The 26,521-nt window shown below is 34.0% G+C and overlaps 1 protein-coding gene across 1 annotated transcript in view; it reads left to right on the forward strand.

Annotated features, from left to right (window-relative positions):
- TTN (titin) overlaps positions 1-26,521 on the forward strand; it is a 274,545-nt gene that overhangs the window by 117,639 nt on the left and 130,385 nt on the right. The window contains exons 118-153 of the mRNA XM_012726861.1: positions 1,726-1,809; positions 2,037-2,117; positions 2,250-2,330; positions 2,483-2,566; positions 2,787-2,888; positions 3,275-3,391; positions 4,926-5,006; positions 5,193-5,270; positions 5,677-5,757; positions 5,911-5,994; positions 6,684-6,767; positions 6,973-7,056; positions 7,774-7,863; positions 8,157-8,369; positions 9,318-9,395; positions 9,586-9,660; positions 9,852-9,944; positions 11,055-11,132; positions 11,327-11,521; positions 11,772-11,855; positions 12,032-12,109; positions 12,573-12,656; positions 12,912-12,995; positions 13,202-13,285; positions 13,461-13,697; positions 15,128-15,202; positions 15,950-16,024; positions 16,652-16,753; positions 17,353-17,451; positions 18,316-18,384; positions 18,535-18,624; positions 18,778-19,062; positions 19,794-19,874; positions 20,669-20,746; positions 25,899-25,982; positions 26,320-26,403. Of these exons, the coding sequence (XP_012582315.1) occupies positions 1,726-1,809; positions 2,037-2,117; positions 2,250-2,330; positions 2,483-2,566; positions 2,787-2,888; positions 3,275-3,391; positions 4,926-5,006; positions 5,193-5,270; positions 5,677-5,757; positions 5,911-5,994; positions 6,684-6,767; positions 6,973-7,056; positions 7,774-7,863; positions 8,157-8,369; positions 9,318-9,395; positions 9,586-9,660; positions 9,852-9,944; positions 11,055-11,132; positions 11,327-11,521; positions 11,772-11,855; positions 12,032-12,109; positions 12,573-12,656; positions 12,912-12,995; positions 13,202-13,285; positions 13,461-13,697; positions 15,128-15,202; positions 15,950-16,024; positions 16,652-16,753; positions 17,353-17,451; positions 18,316-18,384; positions 18,535-18,624; positions 18,778-19,062; positions 19,794-19,874; positions 20,669-20,746; positions 25,899-25,982; positions 26,320-26,403 (3,636 nt within the window). The remainder of the gene's footprint in view (positions 1-1,725; positions 1,810-2,036; positions 2,118-2,249; positions 2,331-2,482; positions 2,567-2,786; positions 2,889-3,274; positions 3,392-4,925; positions 5,007-5,192; positions 5,271-5,676; positions 5,758-5,910; positions 5,995-6,683; positions 6,768-6,972; positions 7,057-7,773; positions 7,864-8,156; positions 8,370-9,317; positions 9,396-9,585; positions 9,661-9,851; positions 9,945-11,054; positions 11,133-11,326; positions 11,522-11,771; positions 11,856-12,031; positions 12,110-12,572; positions 12,657-12,911; positions 12,996-13,201; positions 13,286-13,460; positions 13,698-15,127; positions 15,203-15,949; positions 16,025-16,651; positions 16,754-17,352; positions 17,452-18,315; positions 18,385-18,534; positions 18,625-18,777; positions 19,063-19,793; positions 19,875-20,668; positions 20,747-25,898; positions 25,983-26,319; positions 26,404-26,521) is intronic.

A 26,521-nucleotide genomic window follows, 5' to 3' on the forward strand; every position in this document is an offset into this window, starting at 1 on the left:
ATGTTTGAATTCAAATGTGTTAATCACTTGCTTTGGTTTTTTAGATTTGGTTTATTTGTTTTTTGGGGTTTTTTGTGATGTACATTGAGTTAATGAAGCTATAACCTACTTATATCTAGTCAGTTCTAGAGAGATTCAACAAGATTTCAACATCATCCAATTTAGGAGAAACATACTTACTAGCAATCACATATTTTAAATAGTAGTCCTTTTGCCTGATTTCTGAATGCTTCTGTTTTCCTCTTGTATCATACCTGCTTCTTTTTTTCTCCAATTCTTGGCTCCTCCAGAATTCTAGATCTTATATTTTTTAATCCAGTGATTTTTTTAATGATTTTTAATTATGCAAACATGAAAATCATTATTATATGAAAATAAAATATAGTGATTATAATGAAAGTATTATCTTTCTAAAATAACAAACACTTGAGCAATGTTTAATCAATCCTGAAGGAGATATAGAAACAAGTCACATCCACAAAAGTAAATCTACTCCCTGGTGGTGCAGTGGGTTAAAGCACAGCACTAAGAAGCTAAAACCACTTTAGCATGAATTCAATCCCCCCCCAAGAGGTGATCCACATGGCGCGGCAGACCTCTTCCTGACCTGCCTGCTGATCCCCTCAGCAGTGTGTTTCAGTAGATCCACCTGTTCTGTTCCTCACTTTGTCTCTGGTGAATCCTGTCACCGCCCCTGCACCTTTGGCTTGTACCCCAGTTCTGTATGCATAAATAAATAAATCTTTAAAAAAAGAAAAAGTAAATCTACACAGTAACTTTTACATATGTACAAATATCCCATATACACATACTATATTTTAAATGTATGATTTTCAGCAAATATGTTTCTCCTAAATTTTTTATCTATAAAATTGCATTAAGATATTACAAATGCAAGTATAGAGGACTTTGAATTCACAAAAACTGCCAATATCTTATTTTATAACAGGAAATGATTGAAAATATATTTTCCAGCTAAAAATTCAATCTCATCAACATTTAAGATAGATAATTTAAGCCAAATTTAAACCTATTTTGAGTCAGTCAAAAACTATTGTGTAATACAGAGCAAAGCACACAAGCACATAACATACCCACCATATTTCTTTTGCAGAATCCCCCAAAACTATGGTATTTGGATATCAGTTTGAGAGGCCTACTCTAGAATAAGACAGTAAAGGCAGTCTGTGAATACACAGCATATGCACCAAAAAAACCAGAAGAGTAAATGAAAGCAATAGAAGATTATTCTTATATAATCTATATAGTAGATTATCACCCAACTACTCTTGGATCTAAGAGACTCCATAGCCTGTTATTCGTAGATAAATAGAGACCATTCTCATTGTGGATTCTATTCCTCAATATAAAAGATAAAGAAGTTTTTAATATACTACACACCTACGTTCCATTGTCTGTGCATATGATTTGTTTTTATCAAAAATGAGTCCATATGTAGTGAATTCTATAGTTATCCTTCTGTGTATCTAATTGCCTTCTGTGTAGCTAATTCTGTACTTACCCTTCTGATATCTCTGTAATATTACTTACACTGTGCTGCTTCTACCAGTAAGACTTTCTCCATTATTTTCTTATTATTTTGCCACTGGATAAAGAAATCTGTAACAACATTAATGAATTACATAATAATGTATGTACATGCCTATGTCCTTTCATAAAAGTGATAAGCACTTGAAATTAACATTCTTTTTTAAAAACTTTAAGTCCCAGAGTTGCCAAAGAAACCTGTCCCTGAAGAAAAGATTGCTGTTCCTGTTGAAAAGAAAAAGGAAGCCCCACCAGCTAAAGGTATAGTGACTTGCTTAGGAAAGAAAACTTATCTTACTGTCTTGAGTACAAAGCACTTTTGTGTCTTGTTATCTGTCAGTTGAGTTAGTTTCATTCAAAATGAGTGTTTTGTGGTGTGAGAATTCAACAGAAATATTGGTCCACCTGCCTACTTTCTTACAAATTTATTATATGTAAGCTAATTTGGAGAATACAAGGGCAATTCTAAATATTACTATCTTTTCAAGTTCCTGAAGTACAGAAGAGGGTTGTGACAGAAGAAAAAATAACCATTGTCACACAAAGAGAGGAGTCTCCACCACCAACAGGTACTCAACCCTTCCCCATGAAATGCCTGTCTTTCTTTCAAGCTTCTTAGGTTGCATGTCATCTTTAATGGGCCTAAGTTGCTCGTTTATTTTGCCTTGTTGAGAATTTTAAATCAAATACTCTCCTTTAAGTGCCAGAAGTACCAAAGAAGAAAGTTCCTGAAGGAAAAAGACCTATTCCTCAAAAAGAGGAGGAAGCTCCGCCACCCAAAGGTATATTTCTAAGAACCATCTTTCCAACATTATGTTACAACCAAAGATAGTTCTGTTTGTTTTGTGACATGAGTGTGCTGTGTGTGTGTATGTATATGTTTGACTTCAGTGAGGGGACACTAAAGTTCTAAAAATGTGTGATGTTTCTAAAGTGCCAGCTCTGCTTAAGAAGCCTGTTCCAGAGGAAAAAGTGCCAGTCCCAGTACCCGTAGCTAAGAAAGCTCCTCCTCCCCGAGGTAGGATTGTCTCACATCTCTGACAGAAATCTTTGAGCCTGTGAATTGTTGTTATTTTCTAACTAGTGTCTTCTGACATTGACACTTTGTCTCTTGTCTGATAGAATTTTTGTCTGTATATGCTCATCCTGTAGTGGTGCACAATATAAATCTTCCCCCCCTACTTAAGAGACAACTAAGATTCTTGAATTTTAAACTTCAATTTTCATGCTTTTTAAAGCTGAAGTTTCTAAGAAAACTGTCGTAGAAGAGAAAAGACTTGTCGCTGAAGAAAAAGTATCCGTTGCAGTTCCTCAGAGGGTGGAAGTCATGCGGCATGAAGGTACATGGAGTGGGGAGGAATGAGTTTGCATGTGCCTCCTTGAAAGCTTTTCTTCTTTCCAGATGTAATTGTTTCCCCTGAACTTTGTCTTTATCGGTGTCTACTTATAGTTTCTGAAACTGAGTGTTTTGTGTGTACGCTGTCCTGAATCGTTCTAAGAAAGTGAATGAGGTGCTGAAAATATGGAAATTGTGCATGTGGACAGTAGAATATTCTCAGTCCTGGGCTATTCTGTGACATCATCTTCAAGTCAATTGTCTCTTTCTTGTAATGAGAAAATACTGTGAAGCACCCTTAGCAGATCGAAGAATCATGATCCTTCTGTGTCAAAAACCAGTTATTAGTATTTCAGGAGGTTGAATCAAATTAAACCTTATCTTTTAAAGTATCTGCAGAGGAAGAATGGAGTTACTCAAAAGAAGAGGAAAGAGTATCTATTTCAGTTTATAGAGAAGAGGAAAGAGAGGAGGAGGAGGAAGGAGTGGAGATTACAGAATATGAAGGTAAATAATGCAAATAAGCTAGAGATGATCTGGAGACTTAGTGAGATAAATATGTCCTGACTCACATATTTAAATGAAACAAGAAATTATACTACCTTACTATATTCCAGAAGTCAAGCCATATTTGAGAGCATAGCAGTGAACACATAGGGTTTAACTCTTTCCTACATTCCATGTATAGAGACAACTCTGCTTTTTTTTTTTTTAAGTTGGACTTCTTATTCAAAAATTTCCATACCTATAATGTCAGTTCTCTACAGTACCTTAAGGATTGAACAACAAGCTTTATTTTAGTGTTGGGATACCTTTTCAGTGAATTAAGGCAACATTAGGTTTTCTGCTTAAATTCAGCATTCTAGCTAAAGTTGTGTGTATGAAAGCACTTTCCTTTAGAAAGTTCTAAAGTAGCTCCACTTTAAGGAGAAATCAACAAGTTCCTTAACAAATTACCCCTCTACCCAATGAAAAGTGAATAACAATGTACTTTTAAATGCCCTTGGCCACATTTCTAACTAATAAAAGTGTTCTGACTCTTCTCTGTTTGGAATGCAAATGTACAATCTTAATGGAACGGCTTGGAACAGAGTAAGCTCAGAAACCTACCCTTGCAGTTGTACTTCCTGGGAGAGAGTAAGATAATGGAGATAAATCGACAGTATGATGGATTCAAGGAGGTCCACCTCACTTCTAGAGTTGTAGCAGAAATCAATCATAACATGTACACGAGGGAAGTTTTTATTGTGTGAATCCAATTTCAGTTTTTGACAGTATACATTAAAAAGTTGTTTCAGTACTAATGACTGGCTGAAAGAAGAGACATTATATGATGTTTTAGTGCTTTCATGAAGTTCAAAAGATTTAGGGAAAACCTGGAAGTCTGTTAAGTTTACTCTGTGTGAATGGATGTACTTATCACTAGGTCAGTCTATCCCACAATTACTTTGAACATACAGACTCAAGATCATACAAAGACTCTTGCCTCCTCTACTTTATCTGTCCCTACAAAGCTGGTAGGCAAAAATTTTGTTTCCAAGTCAGTAGGTTTTTCATGTGCAATCAGATCTTTTCTTTCTTATAAACTATTTGTAATTCCTCAAGCATATGTTTCTGCTTGTAGCCTTCAAATCTAGGATTTTACATTATCTTTGAAACTTATCTTCAAAGTCTGTGTTCATCTTAATGTAGTCACTAGAGCTATTTTTATGTCTTGTACTTGTCCAATTCTTTTTCTGAATACATGTATTATCTTTATACTTGAAATTTAAGTAAATGACATAATTTTCCCCTACTCTTTACTAAGCATATGCCTTGATTAAATTGTTTTAGAACAATGAATTTCTTTGCATATACTCTCCAAAAAATAAACAAAAAAAAATGAAATGTTCTTCTTTGGGTATTTTAATTAGGAATAACCAGGACTTTGGCAAATGTTGAACATTTGCTATTTCATTTATTCTTTGAAGTGAAAAATTGCAGTTAAAATTTTAAAAGAAAACACTATCATTTATCATCTTTAAAATTGATGTCTTTAAAGTGATGGAAGAGCCTGAGGAATATGTTGTGGAAGAAAAGCTGCATATTATATCTAAGAGAGTGGAAGTTGAACCAGCTGAAGGTAGACCAACTCTTAATTTTAGCCTTGTATGTGTTTGGCTTGTCTGATTCTTCATGTTCTTTTATAGTTAATGTATTGAATATATTACAAATGTTCATAAATATATCTAAAATAAAAATATTCCTTACAATTTCTGTTTAAAAAAATATGAACTTTTCCACAAGTGTATTTTATAATCTTTTCAAGTGCCTGAAAAACATGAAAAGAAAATTGTACCAAAACCGAAAATTCCTGCTAAAATAGAGGAGCCTCCAGCAGCTAAAGGTACAATTCTCTCTCAAGTTGTCTTAATGGCTATTTAACACCTTTAGTTTGAGTAACTGCCCACATTTTATCAACACGTATAGGTATCCCCTGAAAGGATAGCCACCTGAAAGGGAATGTTCCTATTTTGTATGACTTGCTGGGTTATAGTTTATGAATGCTTGTTTACATATAAATGAATGGCTATATAAATATATATAAATAAAGTATTCCCAGACCCAGCGAGTAATCTATCAAGTAAGAACATTCTACTTTCAGATCATGGGGAAACCTATATTTCAAACACCTTTGTTGGCAATCATTACGTTTGTGTTTATGTGTGATCTTTGCAAAATGTTCTTAGCCCCAAACAGTGTCACTTCTTCTATAATTCAAATTAATATTCTTAAACCCAATCTTTCTAAAGTTCCTGAAGCACCTAAGAAAACTGTGCCAGAGAAGAAAATTCCTGCTGTAGTTCCTAAAAAGGAAGTGCCACCAGCTAAAGGTATACTTGGTTTCTTTTATTCTTGAACAATGTCTTTTATATCTTAAATGGACACACAGTCTTCACACTTTTATAACATTAGTAAGGAAAGAGGTGTGTCTATGTTAAGTGTTTCTCATATATGATTGACTCTGGTGCCTGATGTCTTTTAAGTGACTGAAGAGCCAAAGATACCAGTTCCAGCAAAAAAGGCCCCTCCAAAAGTGGCTAAGGTAGAAGAACCTCCCCCAACCAAAGGTAAATGAATTCCCCAGCACAAAAATCTAGAAACCTGTCTTGTCTTTCGCCTTCTCACTACTGTCCTTGAGTCACACCTTTCTCTGGAGTTTACTGGAGAAGGTGGTGGCAGTGTGTACTATTGTGTTGCCTTGTCTCTGGGTGGAGTGTACTTGTGAAGTTTATTTGTGTGTACCTCATAAACTGTCACACTCTACAACTGCAGTACTTTCTGGCTAACTACTTTTATTTTGCAGGAGTTATCTGTATTTTTTCTTTATTAATCTAATTTTGGTTTACAGCATTATGCATGATTTAGGGGAATAGATTCATACTTCCCCTACCATCAAAACACCTATGGTTCTTAACCTTGGCCACTGATAACCTTCCTTTTCTGTTTCCCACCTGCACTTGGTGTTGACAATTTGTACTAGTTTCTGGGACTGTCTTCTGAGTATCTGTATAAGAACTGCTCTTCTTGACAGTAGGACCAGGTACCTAATGAGTAATTTATTAACCAATGTCTGTCTGCCATTGGTCAAATTTAACATCATCTGAATTTTGGAATTTTGCTTAGTTAAGTTTCCTGGTTTCTTCACACCCTGGCCAAAATACCAAAGTACTGGATAAAGATGGTATCTGCCTAAGACATTTTTGAAATCATTCACTTTAAGTAATACAACTCCCTAATCCTAAAATTATCTTTCAAGTGACTGAGAGACACATGGAAATTACCCAGGAGGAGAAAGTTCATGTTGCTGTCACTAAAAAAGAGGAGCTTCGAAGAGCAAGAGGTATTTGGGGCCTCTCAGTGTGTAGTGTGCTCTACTTAACCTATTCTCTTCACCAAACACACGAATTATGTTTGTGGGTTTTTGTTGTTACTGTTAAATTGTTGTTTGATGTTTGAAATAATAAAAATGTCAAGTCGTGTTTGTTTAAATATTTTGTGGTTTGAATGAGGGAAACAATTCTTTAAAGTGAAATCTATCTTTAAAGTCCCAGAGGAACCCAAGAAAGCCATTCCAGAGGAAAAGTTTCCAAAACTTAAATCAAGAAAAGAAGAGGAGCCACCAGCAAAAGGTATAACAACTTTTTAAAAATCAAAATAAGCATGTAGTCATTGAAACTAGTCTGATGAAATTCAGATCTTTAGAGGAAAAAAAATTAAATAAATATTGTAGAGTAAAATGCCGGTGTTAAATCCAAAACTGAGCATTCTGTTATAAGAAAGCACTCCTCTTTTCTGAAAAATAAGTGAAGGTCCTCCCAAACATGTGTAGATAAATTCCTTAAAACATGTTTGTCTTTTACTATGTCTTTAACTAATATGTCTTTAAACTCATCCTTCTTAAATGCTTACTTGATGTGTCAATCTTTAATGCAATTTAAAATTTTCAACCCTGGATTTTCTACATTGTGCCAGTAGAGCTTTATGAAAATACTTTAGACATTAAGATGAAGAAACTATTTCTGGAGCACAAGTTTCTGTCTAATGCTTATTTGATAGTCATCGTTTATGCTATTTGTGTTTTTTGCCATTTATAAATATTATTTGATCTTCCAAAAGTTATTCAGTGTCTCTGAAGCACTAAGTAGTTAGAACACATATTCATGTACATGTTAAGCCACACTGATTTACAAGTGTGTTAATTTTTCTTGCTAGTTAAATGATTTTTTTTTTTAGCTACTAGCACAGTTATCATTGACTTTATCCTTGGGTATTTTATACAAAATTTCTCTGAACACATATATATTTAACATCTTGCAATTTACTTTTAATCATTACTCTTTTTAAAGTGACTGAATTAAGGAAACGAGCTGTTAAAGAAGAAAAGGAAGAAAAGGTAACCATTGAAGTTCCAAAAAGAGAAGCTCGCCCCACAAAAGGTATATTTTTCTTTAATTAAATGATACAATGAAGCATGAAACATTGCAGCATTTTGTCTGCTAGTTCCTAATTTGACTTCTGTCTTTTATTGCTGTTGGCTAATGGCAGGGAATCTAACATTTGAAATCATAATTAGCAAATGTACAATCTCTAATTCCTTAACCATAGAGGACAATCAGGACCTCCCATAAACAGTGCATGAGGCCATCATAAGGAATGAAATCAAACACACTGACACTATCACCCTTATATGGATTTCAAGTAAAATGCTGCCTATTGTCAATTATTCTAGAAGTAACTGTAACAGCAGAGAAAGAATGGTCTTACACCCGAGAAGAAGAAACTGTTTCAGTTCAACGGGAAGAATATGATGAATATGAAGAATATGATTATAAAGAATTTGAGGAATATCAACCAACAGAAGAATACGATCAATATGAAGAATATGCAGAACGTGAATTTGAACATTATGAAGAGTATAAAGAACAAGAAGAATATATCACAGGTATGAGCTGAGACCAAGCTTAAAAACACACAGAATGTGTACACATTCTATTAAAACAGAATTAAAGGGTAGATGCCCCAAAAAGTTTGAAAGGAACTTTGTTTTATTTGGCAAATTTAAATGTTTTTCTCTTGGATAACTTCTGGGGAAAAATCTTTATACATCTTAAGGTTACTGCTAGATTTTGGTTCTAGAAATAATGTAATTTCCCCCTCATTTTTCTTATGCGCAAAAGAGCAAATGTTCTTAAGTTTCTTTCTCAAAAAAATTGAGTTTACCTTCAACTGCTAATGATCATCCTAGTGCATGATGGAAAATTTCCGAGCTTCTCTTAGTCTGAAGGTTGTTATTAAGTATGTCAGGTTATTGAAAACGTATACTGCTTCACAGTTTTCATCAAAACTTGACAAAGACTGCTTCAACAGTAAAGACAGACAAGAAACCTCTCCTAAGCAGTTGTGTTTATCTCACAGAGATCAAAGTTGTTGTCATATAAGTTTCAATCCCAGTGTATTTATTTATTTTACTCAGAGTAAGTTTCTACTGAAATTATGAAATGAATTCGTGTTATTTCACTTATTCAATTTCTGATGTTTCAGAGCCTTTTAGAATGTACTGTGTAGTATCACAGAGAGCTTTGAAGACCAATGTTATATTGACAGAAGTTCTAATGATGATTTTTAGCTACTGAAGTAAAACATTTGAAAGCATTACAATTACCTGACTGACGGAATCAGCAAGGAGGAAAGGGCACTGTACGCTCTTTTAGAGCGTAGGCAGGTCTTTTAGATCATAGTCTACTTGGGCTTCTGCCTCTCACTCACCTGCAAAGGTTATGGCTCTACTCTAGATGAAATAGACATTATTTTAATTTTGAATCCATTTGTGAAATACCATTTTTATTTCTATCCTGTGCCTAATTATTAAATATTCTATATACTTTTAAAGAACCTGAGAAGCCTATCCCTGCAAAGCCTGTGCAAGAAGAGCCGGTTCCCAAAAAGCCAAAGGCCCTACCAGCGAAAGGTAGCGTGAGAAAAGCACTGTCAGTTATGAGACCTGTTTCCTACATGTCTGTTGTACTATGAATATATGTTGAAATAAGAGTGTACAAATCATGTGTGTGTGTGTATGTTGCATTTCTTAATCTTTTGTTCTTAGCACTCTTGAACAATCTGGCTCAGGCTTTAAATCTGTTAATATTGGTATTTTAAAGTGCCAAAGAAAGCTGCTCCTGAAGAAAAAGTACCAGTGCTCATTCCTAAGAAACTCAAACCTGTACCACCCAAAGGTGAATAAAAGCTACTCAAATGTCTATTACTTGTGTTCTGTAAATCTGTCTTCCTACCTTGTCTAGTGGTCTTTGTTTCTAGTGATTGTGTATTTTAGTCCTGATTATTACATCTATTTTTTGTCTGTTTGTATTGATACAATATTCATGTGACTGGTTTTAATGTTCTTTAATCATTAATATCTTTAAAGTGGCTGAAGAATCAAAGAAAGTTGTTGAGGAAAAAGTACACATTTCAATTTCCAAACGTGAAAAAGAGCAGGTGACTGAACCGGCTGCAAAAGGTATAATAGTTTGCTTCCTAGGTTATGGTCTTTTACCATATCTCTTTTAAAATTAAGTAGTTTTTAATGTTTTGCTTTATTTCATTATTTTGTGTCTTTTAAGTGAAGTCTTAGGAGGATGTTGCCTATAAAAATCTCTAAAGATAGGGTAAAAAGAAAAGTCATCTTTAAAAGAAAAGTTTCAATAAATAAATGGATGTTAGTTCAAAATCTAACCACAAGCTCTTACACCATAGATGTACTGCCATAAGTTACACCATAGATGTACTGCCATAAGTTACGATATTTATTTATGTGTGGATATGTATGAAGTTTGAAATTAAAATCACTGACCATTTGGCATACTAATTTAGCTTTATCTAAATTGATGTAATGCTGTAAGAATCTGGTTCTTATAGCATTACATCAATTGGATATCCGCTGTTGATCCTAAAGTCATTTTCAAGATTTTTTAAATTGTGAACTCAGTGTCTGGCCTTTTTTCCTACACTTTTTATTAAGAATAAAATAACTTCTCTGCAATTTCAGAGAGGAATTGTCCAGAAGTAAATTTAGCTTTTCAGTAAAGCCATATGAGTTTCCTATATGCAAAGATACCTGGACATGAAAACTCATTTTACATTTGGGCTCTGCTATCCCTGACTTATTTGAGTACTTCTGTATGTTTTTACCCCCATTAAAGTTTCCTTTCTATGGAAAATGTCAAGTTTCATATGAACATTTGCATATGAGCTTGCAAAATAACTTTTTTTTTAAATGATTTTTTAAAGATTTATTTACTTATGAATAGAGAACTGGGGTACAGGCCAGAGGTCAGAGGTGGTGAGATGATTCACCAGAGACAAGATTGGGGAGCAGAACAGGCAGATTGATGAAGTACACTCAGGGGAACAGAAGGCGGGTCAGGAGAGGTCTACTGGATCACCTCCTGCGTTGAGAATCAAACTCACATTGAAGCATCTACAGCTATCTTGGAGGGCTTCACTCTAAACCATTACACCACCAGGGAGGAACTGCAAAATAACTTTTAACTGTTAAAAGTTTAATAAACTAACATCAGCTGGGTAGCCTTATTCTGACAATAAAATGTCTTACATTTAATATTTCAAGTGCCTGTGAAGCCCAAGAGGTTTGTCACAGAAGAAAAAGTGCCTGTTCCTAAAAAAGAAGTAGAAGCACCTGTTAGAGGTACCTAATACCACTCTTTTTAATGTGCTGCTAGTCTTGTTTGATATGGAGTTCATATTCAGTTTTGTATGTGAAGCTCTTCTATGAGAAAGATAAACCTGTTCTTTCTTTTGTACTATTGTCCATGTTCCTAATGTGTCTTAATTTTGTTGAGTAATTGGAAAATTTCCAACCTAAAGATAATATCTTTAAAGTACCAGATATACCTCAAAGACAAGAACTAGAAGAGATTGCCTTTGAGGAAGAAATTATAAGCCAAGAAGAAGAATACCATGAAGAATACCATGAAGAAGAATACCACAAAGAAGAAGAATACCATGAAGAATACCATTATGAAGAAGAGGAACTCATAACTGAGGAAGAAGTAGTGCCCGTTATACCAGTCAAAGGTATATTATGTCTTCTGCACTGGGGTATATATCAATATCTTTGGAGTCAGGTTGTAAAATTGGCCAGACTCTGGGATTTAATAGCTCTGATGACCCATTCTCTCTAATTTAGAAACAGACACTCTTAGAGGCTGAAGAATGTATTCAAAAACATATTTGAATATAATCAAAATATATTTGATTTCTGAAGTTGCTTTTCACATTTAATATCTTCTCTGCAACATTTCCAAAAATCTTAATATCTTTAAAGTGCCTGAGGTACCCAAGAAACCTGTTCCAGAAGAGAAGAAACCTGTTCCTGTCCCCAAAAAGAAGGAAGCCCCACCTGCAAAAGGTAGACCGCAACCCATATCATGGTTCTATAAAAGCCTTAACCTGCCTATTAATAATGAGCTGTCTTCTCAGTTCCAAACCTTTGTGCCTTGCTACCTGTTGTTAGAAATCTCAGATGTGCATCATAAGAATGTGTTGCCAGTAGCTAGAACTTACTCATAAATAATATCTTTAAAGTGCCTGAGACTCCAAAGAAGCCAGAAGAAAAAGTTCCTGTGCCCACCCGTAAAGCAGAGAAGGCTCCACCAGCCAAAGGTATATCTCTAGAAAATAGATAATACCAATGTGTACCCATATAGGGTAACTTGTGAGCCATATCAGTTCTTTCCCCATGATGATACTAAAAATAATGATGCCAAGACCAGGACCCACCAGCTACTTGCAGGACCAGTTTACCATGTGTTCATCTCTGAATTTTGCCATTGAAGCATGCTGGCTGATGTTCTATGCTTAGCAGAAACTTCTTAGTGCAAAACAGACTCTTATTTGAAATACCAAGATGGGCAGAATCACTAGCATTGTGTGTTGTCTTCATCACTGTTTTTTCAGTGTTTTTTTAATTTTCGTGTATTTCTTAATCATTGTATGTGGCAGTTATTTTAATTTTCAATCATAAAATTGTTAGACTACCTATGATGTGTCAATTAACTTCTGAAATTGCTGGAGTCTTACTTATTGGTGGAAAATGTGACTCTAAAATTATTTGATATATTTAAAGTTCCAGAAGTACCCAAGAAACCTGTACCAGAGGAGAAAGTTCCAGTACCAGTTCCTAAAAAGGTGGAAGCTCCACCTGCCAAAGGTACATATTCTTGCAATATTGCACAGTAATTTTTATTTTACAAGTGCATATAAGTGAAAAATTAATCAGTTCAATTCCATAATCTTTGGTGAGATACCGCTTTAATATTCCTTTATGGAAAAAAATGATTTTGTTTTAGAGATAAAAATTTCTTAGAGTACCTTGTTCATACTTTTGCTACCATCTGTCTGAGAGTACACTTGGACTTAAAATTTTATGTTGCATAAATTTTTTCTCTAAATCATGTCTTTAAAGTCCCAGAAGTGCCTAAGAAGCCTGTGCCTGAGAAGAAGGTGCCAGTTCCTGCTCCTAAGAAAGTAGAGGCTCCACCTGAAAAAGGTACATCTCTTCATCATTTAAAGTTCAGAGGGAAACTCTTATATGTATGTATGGTTCGTTGACAAATTCCTCTAACACACTGTGTTGTAGACATCCATCTGTCTTGTTAGAAATATAAAAATCCTGTACTCTATGTTCCCTTTCATAACTGCTAGTCTAAGATCTGTAGAAGAACTCATTCTTAAAAACAAATAATATTTTTAAAGTGCCAGAGGTCCCCAAGAAGCATATCCCAGAAGAAAAAGAACCAACACCTGTTACCAAAAAAGTCGAAGTTCCACCACCCAAAGGTACTTTAATCTCTAACAGAGCCTTATGCAGTCTACTAAGTATAATTAATGCTCAGGGGCATTTGCTTTGATGACAATTGATGTTCTATGATGACAGAGATTTGCTTTTCATGTTGCCCATTGTTATAAATGTTGCACATGTACGTGACACGTGTCCAACTGAATATCTTTAAAGTGGCAAAGAAACGTGAGGCAGTTCCAGTCCCTGTAGCTCTGCCTCAGGAAGAGGAAGTTCCATTTGAAGAAGAAATGGTTCCCGAGGAGGAAAGCCCACCTGAAGAAGAGGAAGTTTTACTTGAGGAAGAAGCTCCTCTAGAAGAAGAGGCTCCTCCTGAGGAGGAAGAATTTGTACCTGAGGAAGAGGTTGTGCCCGAAGTTCTTCCAGAAATTAAACCCAAAGTGCCTGCACGAGGTATAGCAGCTCCTCTTGGGATTGTCAAAGCATCTTTTGTGTCGAATTCTTTCTCTCCATCTCTTTGTTCATCTCCAATTGTATCTGTGACGTCTTCTTTTCTGTGCTGGCTGCCGTCTAAATCTTAGAAAACATTTCAGACGTATGCTTTTGTAATTGTCTGTCTTGTGTGTTTGTCTATGGTAAATTATCTGAATGTCTGAAAATTTCATGCTATGAGATAATATTTAGTGATTTGCAGTCTTACCTCATGTGTTTTTTTGTTGTATATGTACATGTAATTTTTAATGTCTTAAACTGAATGTTTTTAAGTGCCTGAAGTACCAAAGAAACCTGTACCAGAGAAGAAAGTCCCTGTTCCTGCTCCTAAAAAAGTGGAACCTCCTCCACCCAAAGGTACCCCTCCCAGAGTGAAAACACACACACACTTCATCAATACATGCTGCACAAGAAAAAATTGCAGTGGCATTTGCATTATAAAATGGAAGCCACATTTTTCCTCCTAAAAATATTCAGGAATACTGATAGCTGCTTTTAATTGAATACAAAGCAGTATTCAAAAACAAAGATGGGGAAAAAAATGCAAAGATGAAAGGAAGTGTTGACAGGAAACTGTCAAAAAGTTCTACCTGAGTCCTGTCATTTTATAAAACATCATAATTTTCACGTAGGGATTTTACAAGCAAAACTTGTAATATAATCTAAAAAAATGTAGAATAAGTCTGCCTAAATTTTATACTAAACCTTTATAACACCAGGATAGAAAAGGGGAAAAAAAGATTAATCTACTTGGCAAAACATTGAGTAATACTTTACATCTTCTGTTATATGCATATAAATGTTTGTCTATGCAAGTTTTGATTTTAGCCTGGACCTTTTATCTTACCTGAGCAAGTAATTTAACAGACCTGAGCCTCAAATTCCTCTCCTATGAAATGGGGCATTAATATCAGTGGTCTCAAGTATTACTGTGAAGACCAAGTAAAGCTATATAAAAACACCTCTATCACTGAATAAATAGTATTTTCACATTCAATAAACTCAATGAAAAGAAGATGTCCATGCCTTAAAGCACAATAATATTCCTGTAAAAGGCCATGCCGTCCCTTTTTAAAATAAGCATGACCCCTCCATCAGCCAAAATAATTAGATATTTAATGAACTAGTAAACTTTCATTTTGTAAAAAATTATTTAAGAAATGCCTAGAGAAATTTAAATAGATGAAATAAGAGCATCTATCCTCTGATATGCAAGAGGTGGCTGACCCTGGCTCTGTGAAACCTGATTTCGTCATCACCCTTGAGGTCCCACCTTGTATCAGGTTTCTATCTCCAGTGACTGTTGCATGTTGGCCTTTCCGTGTATGGGCTTCTTGTTTTCTTGCCTTTTTCTTCACAAAAATTCTTATCATGAAATGATGTTTTTAAAGTGCCTGAAATTAAGAAGAAAGTGCCAGAGAAGAAAGTGACTATTCCCAAGAAGGAGGAGCCTCCTCCAGCCACAGGTACTGCTCATCCCAAGCAAGCTAGACCCAGCCACTCCTGCCCTTCACCTGTAAAAGTCCAAATGTCCCATTGTATTACTTGTCAACATAACATATTATTGCTATGTCCATTGTCTCTGTGTTTGTGAAACTGCAACTATAAAACAAAATAATATCTTTAAAGTGCCTGCGGTGCCTAAGAAACCAGAACCCGAAAAGAAAGTGCCTCCTTCCGGTCTTAAGAAAGCAGTGGCTCCTCCTACCAAAGGTACATCAACCCCCAAACTGGGATCTGTTCGCTGCAACAATGCTGAACTGTGATACGAACAGGCTGTTCAATACAAACATTTGTGATGTGTGGTCTGTCAAGTCACTCATGACTGTCATATTTATGTCCTGTGTCAATATTTCCACATTCTGTATGTTATGTTGGTTCTCTATGTATGTTGTTTCTAGAAAAATAAAAACACTAAACTCATATATCTTGAAAAAGCCAGAAGTAACTTGGAAACCAGTCCCTGAAATAGCCAGTGCTTTTCCTCAAATAATAGATGCTCTCCCAGTAAAAGGCAGAGTATCCCTTTGATGGACCCTTCATCTTAAACCACAACATTTCTGCTTTTATCTCATTTGACTCTGTGAGATGTTTCATCTTGTATATCTGTGTCTGTTGATTACTCTCTTGTGTTGAAAAATGGTAAACTTGGTCTTTATTACTCTTGCTTACTTGCCGCATTTTGTGTGCTAAAACAATCAATGTCTTTTAAGTTCCCGAGGTACCTAAGAAAGTGGAAGAAAGACCAATAGTTCCACCTAGAGAAGAGGAAGTTCCACCAACTGAAGGTAGATGACTTTCTAAGAAAATAGTATTTACAAAGTCATCGTGGACTTATCACTCTCTAAAGTTTGAAGGTGCTAACTACACATTTCACTTCAGAAAACAGATATACTTACCTAATGGAAATTAGGCAGATAAACTAAAACCAAATGAATCTTTTTTTCTCATATGCTTAACTTGTTTATTGGCTTCTTTTGTTCCTTGTTTCATCTTAATGAGACTGTGTCAGGGAAAAATTCTGCTTGTGATGGGGAATTTTCATCAAGTGACTTGACTGACAATGGTAGAATAAAGTTGTCCAACAGAAACTCTTAATTAAGCCTGAGTTTGAAGTGGATGTTTGACTTCAAACAATTCCACTGCCATTTTAAAATAACAATTTTAACTAAATTATCTCTGAGATCTTTTCCATTTCTAAAATTCTGAAATGGGTCTAGCATATTTTGGAGACCCAATAAGTTTTTTCAAGGACTAGGGAGTTTTTAAACATATATGGAAGACTGAGGTATGAATTACCTGTGCTGACCAGACAGTCCAAGATTCAGATTTATCATTCTATTCTAAAGTTGAAACAAATTATAAAATTAATTTACAAAATGATAATTTTTCAAAAGTGTTTGAGGAGCCTGAAGAGCCTGAAGAGCCTGAGGAGCCTGAAGAGCTAATTCCAGAAGAAGAGATCCAGGAAGAAGCACCTAGTGTAGAGGAGGTTGAGGAGGTTGCGCCACCTAGAGGTACAGATGATTTATGACATTTTATGGACATTTAAAATACTTGGAATACTCACTGTTCCAAATCTTTCTGAAATTCATCTAAGTCTAATTTTTATCAGTGTACTTTTCTTGTATATTTTATCAGGGATAAACTGAAGCTTATTGCTGGCATTTAAAACTTTTCTCCCCAACTTTTTCTACTGCCTCTGCAGAAAAATGAAGAAAAATTTATTATACTTATGGTATTGGCACTTTAATGCTTTTGGCCAAACCCTACCATAACACTTTCTCGTCATTTTCAGTTCTTAATGAGTGAGCAGGGCCTCTTTTTGAGATTCATTTTTTACAATAATTCTTAGCCCATTTTTCCTGAAAACTATGACAATCTTTTGCATAAGTGACATTATGTTTGTTGACAAGGATTTTCAAGTAGCATTCTTCCATCTTTAGCATCACTGCTCCATACATAATTACATAATTACATAATTACATAATATTAGCAGTGTAGGCTGCTAATATCATTTTAAAATAAATCAATATTTCATGGGAGTTTTTGGTATGTGGGTATTTTCTGTTCATTGTATGACATTTTTCAAAATGTCCATAAAATATCTTTTAAGTGCCTGAAGTGATTAAGAAGGCAGTGCCTGAAGCTCCTACTCCTGTTCCTAAAAAAGTGGAGGCACCCCCCAAAAAAGTGGAGGCACCACCAGCTAAAGGTATAGAAAATCTGATTAATAATAACTTTAAATTCCCATTAATTTTCTTCTTATAAAACAGAAGTGACTTCTTTCATCACTTTCTTATTAGTCATTTAAGTAGCAAACTTACGATATTAAGAACCAGATAGCACACTCCATTTCTTTTTTGAGTTTTAATGATGATTAGGAGTGGTGTGTGGATTATTTTGGAAGTTTCTAATTCTGAAATAGCTGAGAATTTAATGTTAATGGTTTATCTCTTTATATTTAGCTATATAAAACAAAATCTCTCCCACATTCCTTTTCTGGATTCTTTATATTCCATTATATCAGAAAAGCTTTTGTGTAATTATTATAAAAACTGCATTGACTATATTATTTTACAAAGAAAAACATTTGTTTTAATGTATGGATCTTAAATATTTTAAAGAACTCTACATCCACTCCTAATATTTGGTTCAAACACTCAAAAGTCATACAAAATGCCTACTTATCATTGTTTTCCAATTAGATTAATGCTGCTCTTGCTTAATTAGATTATTGCTCCTGTCACGGTAGACATCTTAGTTGATATACTAGTGCCCAGCAGAATGTGACTTAAGTAATCACTTTTTGAAAGTCTTTATCAGATTTGAAAGAACAGAAGATCAAATAAAGGTAATCACAGTCACTTATAGAAAGATGAATAATACACATTCTTTATGAACATATCTTCTTCTAAGGGATGGTTATGCACAAGTGACTGACTTGGGGAAATATCTTTTGCCAATAAAATAGTAACATCTTGGGCTGTAGTTATTGTAATGTGATGTTGTTTCTGATGTTTTCATTTCATGTTTATTGAGTATTGTCAGTTAACTGAAATGTCTAATATCTTTAAAGTGCCCAAGAAAGTTCCTGAGGAAAAAGTACCTGTTCCTGTTCAGAAAAAAGAGGTTCCTCCAGCCAAAGGTACATTTCTTTATTTAACCTGAATTTCCTTTAGATCTTTTTCTTTATGACTTTCTGTTATATGTCTCTGTGTCTTAATTGTATTTTGGTGTGTTTTGTCTATGAAAGCTTGCTCTTGACAGTCATAAATATTAAACTATGTCTTTAAAGTGCCAGAGGTACAAAAGAAAGTCCCAGAAAAGAAAATCCCTGAAAAGAAAGTCACTGTGCCTAAAAAAGAAGCTGCTCCCCCAGCTAAAGGTATTTTTGGAAATATCTTTGATTTTCAAGTATTATTGCATGCAATCCTTTCTTGTGTTGTTTTTATTTATATTTTTGGCTTGCATCTTTGTTTCTTCTATGTTAAAAAAAAAAAAAGAAAAGTCAAATCTCTTAAAATAGATGCTCTTTCAGGGAAAACCGTCCTTGAAGAAAAAGTAACAGTTGCCTTCCACAAAGAAATAATAAAAGAAAGAACAGAATTAGAAATAGTGGAAGCAAGAGTGGAAGAAGAAGAAGAACAGTTCCATGAAGTGGAAGAATATTTTGAAGAGGAGTTTCATGAAGTAGAAGAATTCATCAAGGTAGAAGAACAGAGATTTCAAGAAGTACACAAAGTTGAAGAAGTGCATAGGGTGGTACAAGTTTTAGAGGCTGAAGAAGTAGAAGAATATGAAAAACCCAAGTCTCCACCTAAAGGTATAGGGAAGTCTAGAGATACTACACTTTGTTATATCTTGTTCTAAATAATGTGTGTTTGGGGTTTTTTTTTTTTTTTCCACATTTAATGTCCAGTTTGGAGCACTAGAAATCCACTTACTTTCTATGACAAAGTCATGAAATATGTTAAGAATTAGTTTCTTAAGTTACTTGACACAAAGATGAAAATAGAGATTAACTGCAGTATGTAATTTTAGCTAAAATAATAATTTTACTTATCCAATGAGGTCACTGCATGAACTTGTCATATCTTTTTAAAGTCCAAATAAGATGTTTGTTGGAAATTCCAAAATAAGTTTCCAGTCATCACCTGAGTGAAAAAGATGCTCCTCAGTTCAATGAGGAATTTGCACATTTAGATAATGCAACCATTGCTTTGTTGACATTTCAGTCAGCTATCCACAAAGTAATAATTATTTAGCAAAGGATTCACAATTTAAAAAACTACAAGATCTTATACAACTTAATAGTTTGTGTATAATATAGAGGAATTTGTGTGATTAGTATATGTTGTAAACCTATAATATAGATTAAATTTAGCAAAATTTAGTTTGTTCTGAAAGTAGGCATGATATACACTTTAAAATATAAGTAGATAAAGTATTTCATGCACTGTCATTGTTCTAACTTTAGTAGTTGTTCTCTTTTAATAGTAGAGCTCTATGTTATTTAAAAGTTCATTCTAAATGAAAACACTAATATCTTTAAAGGGCCTGAGATATCTGAGAAAGTCATCCCTCCAAAAAAACCACCCCCTAAAGTTGTTCCTCAAAAAGAGCCACCAGCTAAAGGTATTTTGTAGATAACAAATATCTTACCTAACTTTATGTATAGTGGCACCTTGGTTGTTTCACAAGTTGATATTTTTCTTCTGTGTTTTGTGTTCTTGGAACTTCTAAAACAGACTAACATCTTTTAAGTGATTAAAGAGCCAAAGAAAGTTCTGTCAAAAAAAAAAATAGGAAGTGACTGTTATTTTACCTGAAATACCAAAACAAATCTCTTATTAACCAAATAGTGAACCCAGCTCTCCTTCTTTAGTGCTACCTGAAATGATATGATATCATGTGATATATTATATTACATTGACTAGCATGCTTATTGATTGATCCATGTTTTCTCTTATTAATTTTAATATCCTAGTAAACGTAAATGCAAAGTGACTGATGTTGCTCCTTTGTTCATTTTTGTAAATCTCTTGAATTTCAAAACAGAAATAAGGAATAATATCTAATTAATAATATATACTTACGTCTTTAACATCCTTGAAGCATTTAAGAACATTATCACTGAACAGAAAACACCGATTATTCCACCAAAATAAGAACTAACTCCAGCTGTGCTGTCTTGTTAATTTTTCTTGTGAAGTCCTTATGACTCTAACATGGGAAATTCCCAAAATTTTGTTATGGTATTTTTTGTCAAAATTAAACTCATTTAAAATTCTGTAAGGTATTCGATAAAGTGATGTCTGTACTTAATCTTGTGACTTTATGTTCTGTGTTTACATTTCTTATGCTCTGCTTATTTTACAATCTTTATGAATGTTTAAAAGTAAAAGAAATTATTACTACTGTCTTTAAAGTACCTGAAGTCCCCAAGAAAACTGTGGTAGAAGAAAAAGTACGTGTTCCTGAAAAGCCTAAAGTTCCAGCAGCTAAAGGTACCTGCTGTTGCTGACTTGATGTTACTATAAAACTCCCATTTTCCCCTGTACTATGGAGAAGAGAGATCATTCTCCCCTCAATGCCACAGATATAAACTTCAATTATGTTCTGTAATATAATTCCAATATTGTGGTGATCCACCAGGAACAAAGTCATGGCCCCAAAAGTTGTTATTGTTTGTAATAGTCCTCTTTGCAAGAAACAATTAAACAGAGTTGGCCTTTCAACTTCTCCTTAAAAACTAATTCTTTGGGAAGCTATGGCATAATAGCTCTGAAAATGTGTTCCAGATGAGAAAGGAAAATACCATTATATCCAAAGAACAAAGTGTTTTAAATATGACAAATCTAGAACTGACAAAACAATCTTAAAAAAGTTGACTGGGTGTTTAGTTGACTCACAATTTTGGAATTTTTGACACTCTGCTTGTGAAATGCCCATTTTTGTCTTTATATGTTCTGCCCAATTGTAGTATTTTTAAAAATAAAAAAAAAATATCTTTAAAGCACCTGAAGTACCCAAGAAAATTGTTCCTGAAGAAAAGGTCCAAGAAGCTGTTCCTAAAAAGCCTGAAATTCCACCGGCTAAAGGTATATACTGATACTAATCACAAAATGAATAACACTAGTTATTCATGGTTTAAGTAAATGTGTGTGTGATGTTAAATCCTTGATTTATGGGTTTTTTTAATTTCCTTAATATCTTATATTTGTCATTTATAACAATTAATATACTAATATCTTTAAAGTTCCTGATATGTCTGAGAAAACTCTTCAAGAAGAAAAATCACCTACAGTTCTTTCTGAAGACACAAAGATATACAGTGAGTGTAAAAAACTAATGAATCTCTTCAGTTTCATGTCTTCTTAAATTCATTGTGTTTTTCTTCATCACTTTTAAAAGTAAATGTAGTAATAACTTGTATAGCTTTTTAAAAAAGCCTAACATGCCAAAAATATTTGTCTCACATTAAACAATTTTAATAGCTAGTATCTTCACGCAAAATATTATTTTCCCATCAATTTGAAAATAAATAGTATTGTACGTATAACAGTGCCTGATTTTAGAGAAACCATTTCTCCCTAAATTTGTCATCACTTGTCTTGTTAACCTCACCTGTATACAAAAATCTTTTGCTTAAAGTCATTTCCTCATTCCAGTAACTTACTTTTACTTCATAATAATACTTTATTATAAACTTCATAATATTATTACTTCATAATAATGTTTCCTCAGACCAGTAACTTACTTTTACTTCATAGTAATATTTTAATTAGATTTTACAGAATCAAAATGTCACCATTATTTTTTCACTAGTCACAAGAATCAGTGGAAATGTTTTGTCCATGCTTTTCAAATGATCATAGATTTATTCTTTTAAAGATTTATTTATTTATGCATAGAGGACTGGGGTACAGGCCATAGATGCAGATGCAGTAAGAGGATTCACCAGAGACAGAGTGGGGAGCAGAATAGGCAGATTGACAAAGTATACTGCTGAGGGGAGCAGCAGGTGGGTTAGGAGAGGTCTGCCTCGCCAAGTGGGTAACCTCCCTGGTGGGGGTCGGAACTCATGCTGAAAAAGCTGTGCTGTGCTTTAACCCATAGCACCACCAGGGAGGGCACTGATCACTTTTATAAGGCCATTAGAACCTCAATTCTCAAGGCATTCTTTTCCTGCTTTTATGCAAAATTACCATTAAATAACTTGCAGAGTAAAATAATCTGAATTGTTTAATATTCTGAATCAAATACTATTCACTAGTAAAAATGTCAGTTGTCAAGATATTCTCCCATTTATATTTATTTAAAATTTTTCATTTAAACTTAATTTTTTTCCCCTATAATATTAGACTGAGATAAAAGTTTTCTATGCAGTCTTTCAACCCCTTGACTATGTTCTCTATAATTGACTTTGGTTATTGATATCAGTCAGTATTCCTTTCTAAATGCTGGAGAGACCTCTATTCTCTTTATTTTCCAAATATTTAATCACTTCTACTTTTCTTTTTCTGACTCCTAATTGTTTGTCTAGCCATATTAAACTATTAAGCCATAAATTATATGTGGTTTGCTGATCTAGGGAAATACATATTCTCTGATTAGCAAATTCAGCTCTTCTATCTTCATGCTGATAAAGAAAAATCAAATGTCCTATTTTACAAGACTAGGAACAAGGTTTAACCCTAGCCAATGTGTTTTTGTCACTAATTAGTTTCTATGTGCTGCTGGCTATTTGTGTGATGAATGTGTTTTATTTATTATATTTTTCTTAACTGTTTTTTATCTACCTTGAAACACTCCTAATTGTGTAAATACTAATATCTTTAAAGTTCATGAAGTACCTGAAGAATAAGTCCTAGAAGAAAAAGTACTTGTGACTCATCCTCAAAAGACAAAAACCAAATTAATACAAATAAAAAACACCAGTCTGAAGAAAACTTGTTTGGGTCTCATTTTAGAAGTTCAACACTTTCTTTCACCATTTATAAATGTAACTATACTCATATCTTTTAAGTGCCTGAACCACCCAAGAAAGTTGTTCCAGAGGACAAAATATATGTGACTATTCCTAAAAAGAGAGAAACACCAGCAATTAAAGGTACTTTTCAACCACATCAAATTTAGATAAGTTATCTTTGATTTCAAGACTCAAATACTGCATGTTATATGATTTACTATGTTTGCAACTTTTAAATATAAACCTACTAATATCTTTAAAGAACTTGATTCTACCAGAGAAGTTTATCCAGAGATGGAGTTACCTGATGCTGGCTCTAAAATTCCAGAGTATTCTCCAGCTCAAGGTATAATTCTTGGTTATGAAAATCTAAGTAAGATAGGATATAAAAAAATATTTTTTTCTTAAATTTTAAATTATGTTTAATTTTTATGTATAATAGATCCTCATAACTGCTAATGTTAAAATACTAATACATTTAAACACATAGAGATAGGGAATTATCCATGTCTAACCCCTAAAAAGTCAAGTCCTACTCATATATAAAGATAAACTGTAGACCAAAAGTAGAATTTCTATTTAAAAGTTTTATCTGTAACCACTTTCGATAGCCTCCCTAACTTCTGTTTAAGCTTTTTATATCTTTACTTTTTCTCTATTAAAACATACTAATATCTTTAAAGAGCTGGAAGCCGTCAAAGAAAGTATTCCAGAAAGACAAGCTGTTGCTAAAAGAAGAAAAACACCACCACCAAAAGGTACAAACCAGAAGAAAGTCATCTTTCTTATCTCATGAGTTCAGTTATACTTAACATCTTCAAAAATACTAATATCTTCAAAACTCTAGATGCTACCAAGGAAATCATTCAGAGAAGTGAGTCCCCAAGCCTGCAGCTGAACTAATTCCAATTGCTTCATGAAAGAGAAAGCATGGGGAGGGATCCTTAACTTCTTAACATGGAAAAAGCTATATAGTCTATCCATGAGGCCTCCATGGGAGAGATGCATATATACTCTCTGCAGGTGTAACGCACATAGATTCTAATAGGAAAGAGCTATCATTGTTTTCTTAAAAACTAAAAATCAAAATAGCTAGGAAAAAAAAAGTGTACCAAGTACCACTTAATTTAACATTTATATCCTTGAAACCAGAAAAGACAGCTTCTTCAAAATGATACTCTGTATGATATTCCGTAATTTTAAAATATCTGAATCCTTTGACATTGTTTTCTTAGTCTAGAATATTTGGGTTGTCCTACTTTCTCCTATACTTGGAAAAAAATTAACTTCTAAAATGCCTAAAGTGAATGTATACACTGGAGGAGTAAAATGTAACCCCAAAGTTACATAAAAAATACAAAAAAACTTTAATGAAATAAAGTGCCTAAGGTGAGGTTGCAAAAAATGAAGCTTATCTAGATAAGAAAAGGGCTGTTTGTTCTTTCAAACTTACAAAGGTATACAGTTACTTATAGGAAATCTATTTTATTTTTTTCACTTAAGGTTCACTTTCCATGACCTAATATCCTATAGCATACCATCCTAAGAAATAAAATTACTGATATTGATAGATCTTGAGGGTAACTAGAAAGCAGTTCTTAATAATCAAATATTCATACCATTGCCAAAGAATCACATTCTGGGAGGGAGGAGGTCTCCCATTCTGAGATACTCCTGTAGGTGGTGTTTTGACTAAAAGCTTCATTATTACCATCCCTCTAAAGTACAATGTATTAATATCTTTAAAGTGCCTGAATCACCTCCAGAAGTTGCTCCAGTAAAGGAGGCATCCCAAACTGCTCCCCCTGAAATTGAAATACCCTTCACTAAAGGTATCATTCATTCTATCATTCCGTCACTCATTGAATAAATACCCATTATGTGTATGATGTTGGGCAGCTGGGGAATAATTAACAAAGAGAAATAAGATTCAGCTCCTTTACTCAAGAATGTATACCTCATATAATTCTTGAAAGTTGCCATGATTCCATTACAGTGTTCCCACACTAATTCCTTAATCTCTACCTATAATACTAATATCTTCAAAGCACCAGAAGTTATGAAAGAAGTTACTCCTGAAATGAAAGTACCTGAGGATGTCTCTACAGATCCAGAACCTGTGCCTGTGGAAGGTACATGTCATCTCTGAGTAGATTCCAAAGCAGAAATTATTCTCTTAAAATTCTTTTTCTAACATTATCCATAACTCCTGAAATAAACATACTAATATCTTATGCACTTGAATCTCCACAAGAAAATATCTGCTACTGTTGATATTAAAACAGAAAACCCTCCCATCATAAATATTTGTTAAATACTTAGTAATTATGGCTACAGCAGGGCATGAAATCTGATAGACAGAGCTTCCAGATTTGGAGGGGTAGGGGAAGAAAACACAGACAGAGAAGAGACTTGTAGAATCTGTATTTACAAACTTATTGTAGTTACTATTTTCATTAATCATTTTAACTCTTAAATGTGAAATACTAATATCTTTAAAGTGCCTGAAGCTCCTCAAGAAGTTGTTCCTGCAAAGATAATTTCTTCCAAAAAAAGAGGACCTCGGCCAGCTAAAGGTACAAGTTGTCATGCTGTCAAGCTCAAGAAGTACTCTTGTGGTCTTGAAAATAGTTTGCTGTTCCTACTGATCATTATACACTAAGTGTCAAAATACTCATTTTTTAAAGTGCCCGAAGCTCCCCAAGAAATTGTTCCTGAAAAGAAAACAAACCTGGCTCCTCTCCAAAAGCCTGAAGCCCCTCCTGATGAAGGTATAAATTGCTGGATGTTTGGAGATTTTGGAAAATGTTTTTCCTGTATAAATGTGTTTCCTGTTTGTATTATTCTTGTAAACTCAAATGCAAAAATATTAATATCTTTAAAGTGCCTGAGAGTCCTAAAGAAGTTCTCCTGGAAAAGAAAGTGCATCCTCCCAAAAAGCCTGAAGTCGTACCTGTCAAAGGTACTTTTCTGACCACCCCCTCAAGATGGGGTAGGGAGGGTAATAGACAAGAACACCTTTTTTCTCTTGAAACTTCTTTTGAGTGTAAATGTCTTACGTCTGAGTTGTTCCTTGTGATTCAAATGTAAACTTACTAATATCTTTAGTGCCTGAAGCTCCCAAAGAAGTCACCCCAGAAAAGAAAGTGTCTGTGGCACCCCCTAAAAAGCCTGAAGTCCCACCTGTAGCAGGTATTTGTAACCCGTCTTAGACTTAAGATATACTCTCCAGCTCTTGAAAAGATTTTGTGTTCTTGTGTCTCATAGCTCCTAAGTGTAATTGTACTAATATCTTTTAAGTGCCTGAAGC

Source organism: Condylura cristata, unplaced genomic scaffold (genome assembly GCF_000260355.1).
Source record: "Condylura cristata isolate star-nosed mole 26May11 unplaced genomic scaffold, ConCri1.0 scaffold00002, whole genome shotgun sequence".
Taxonomy (NCBI): Eukaryota; Metazoa; Chordata; class Mammalia; order Eulipotyphla; family Talpidae; genus Condylura; species Condylura cristata.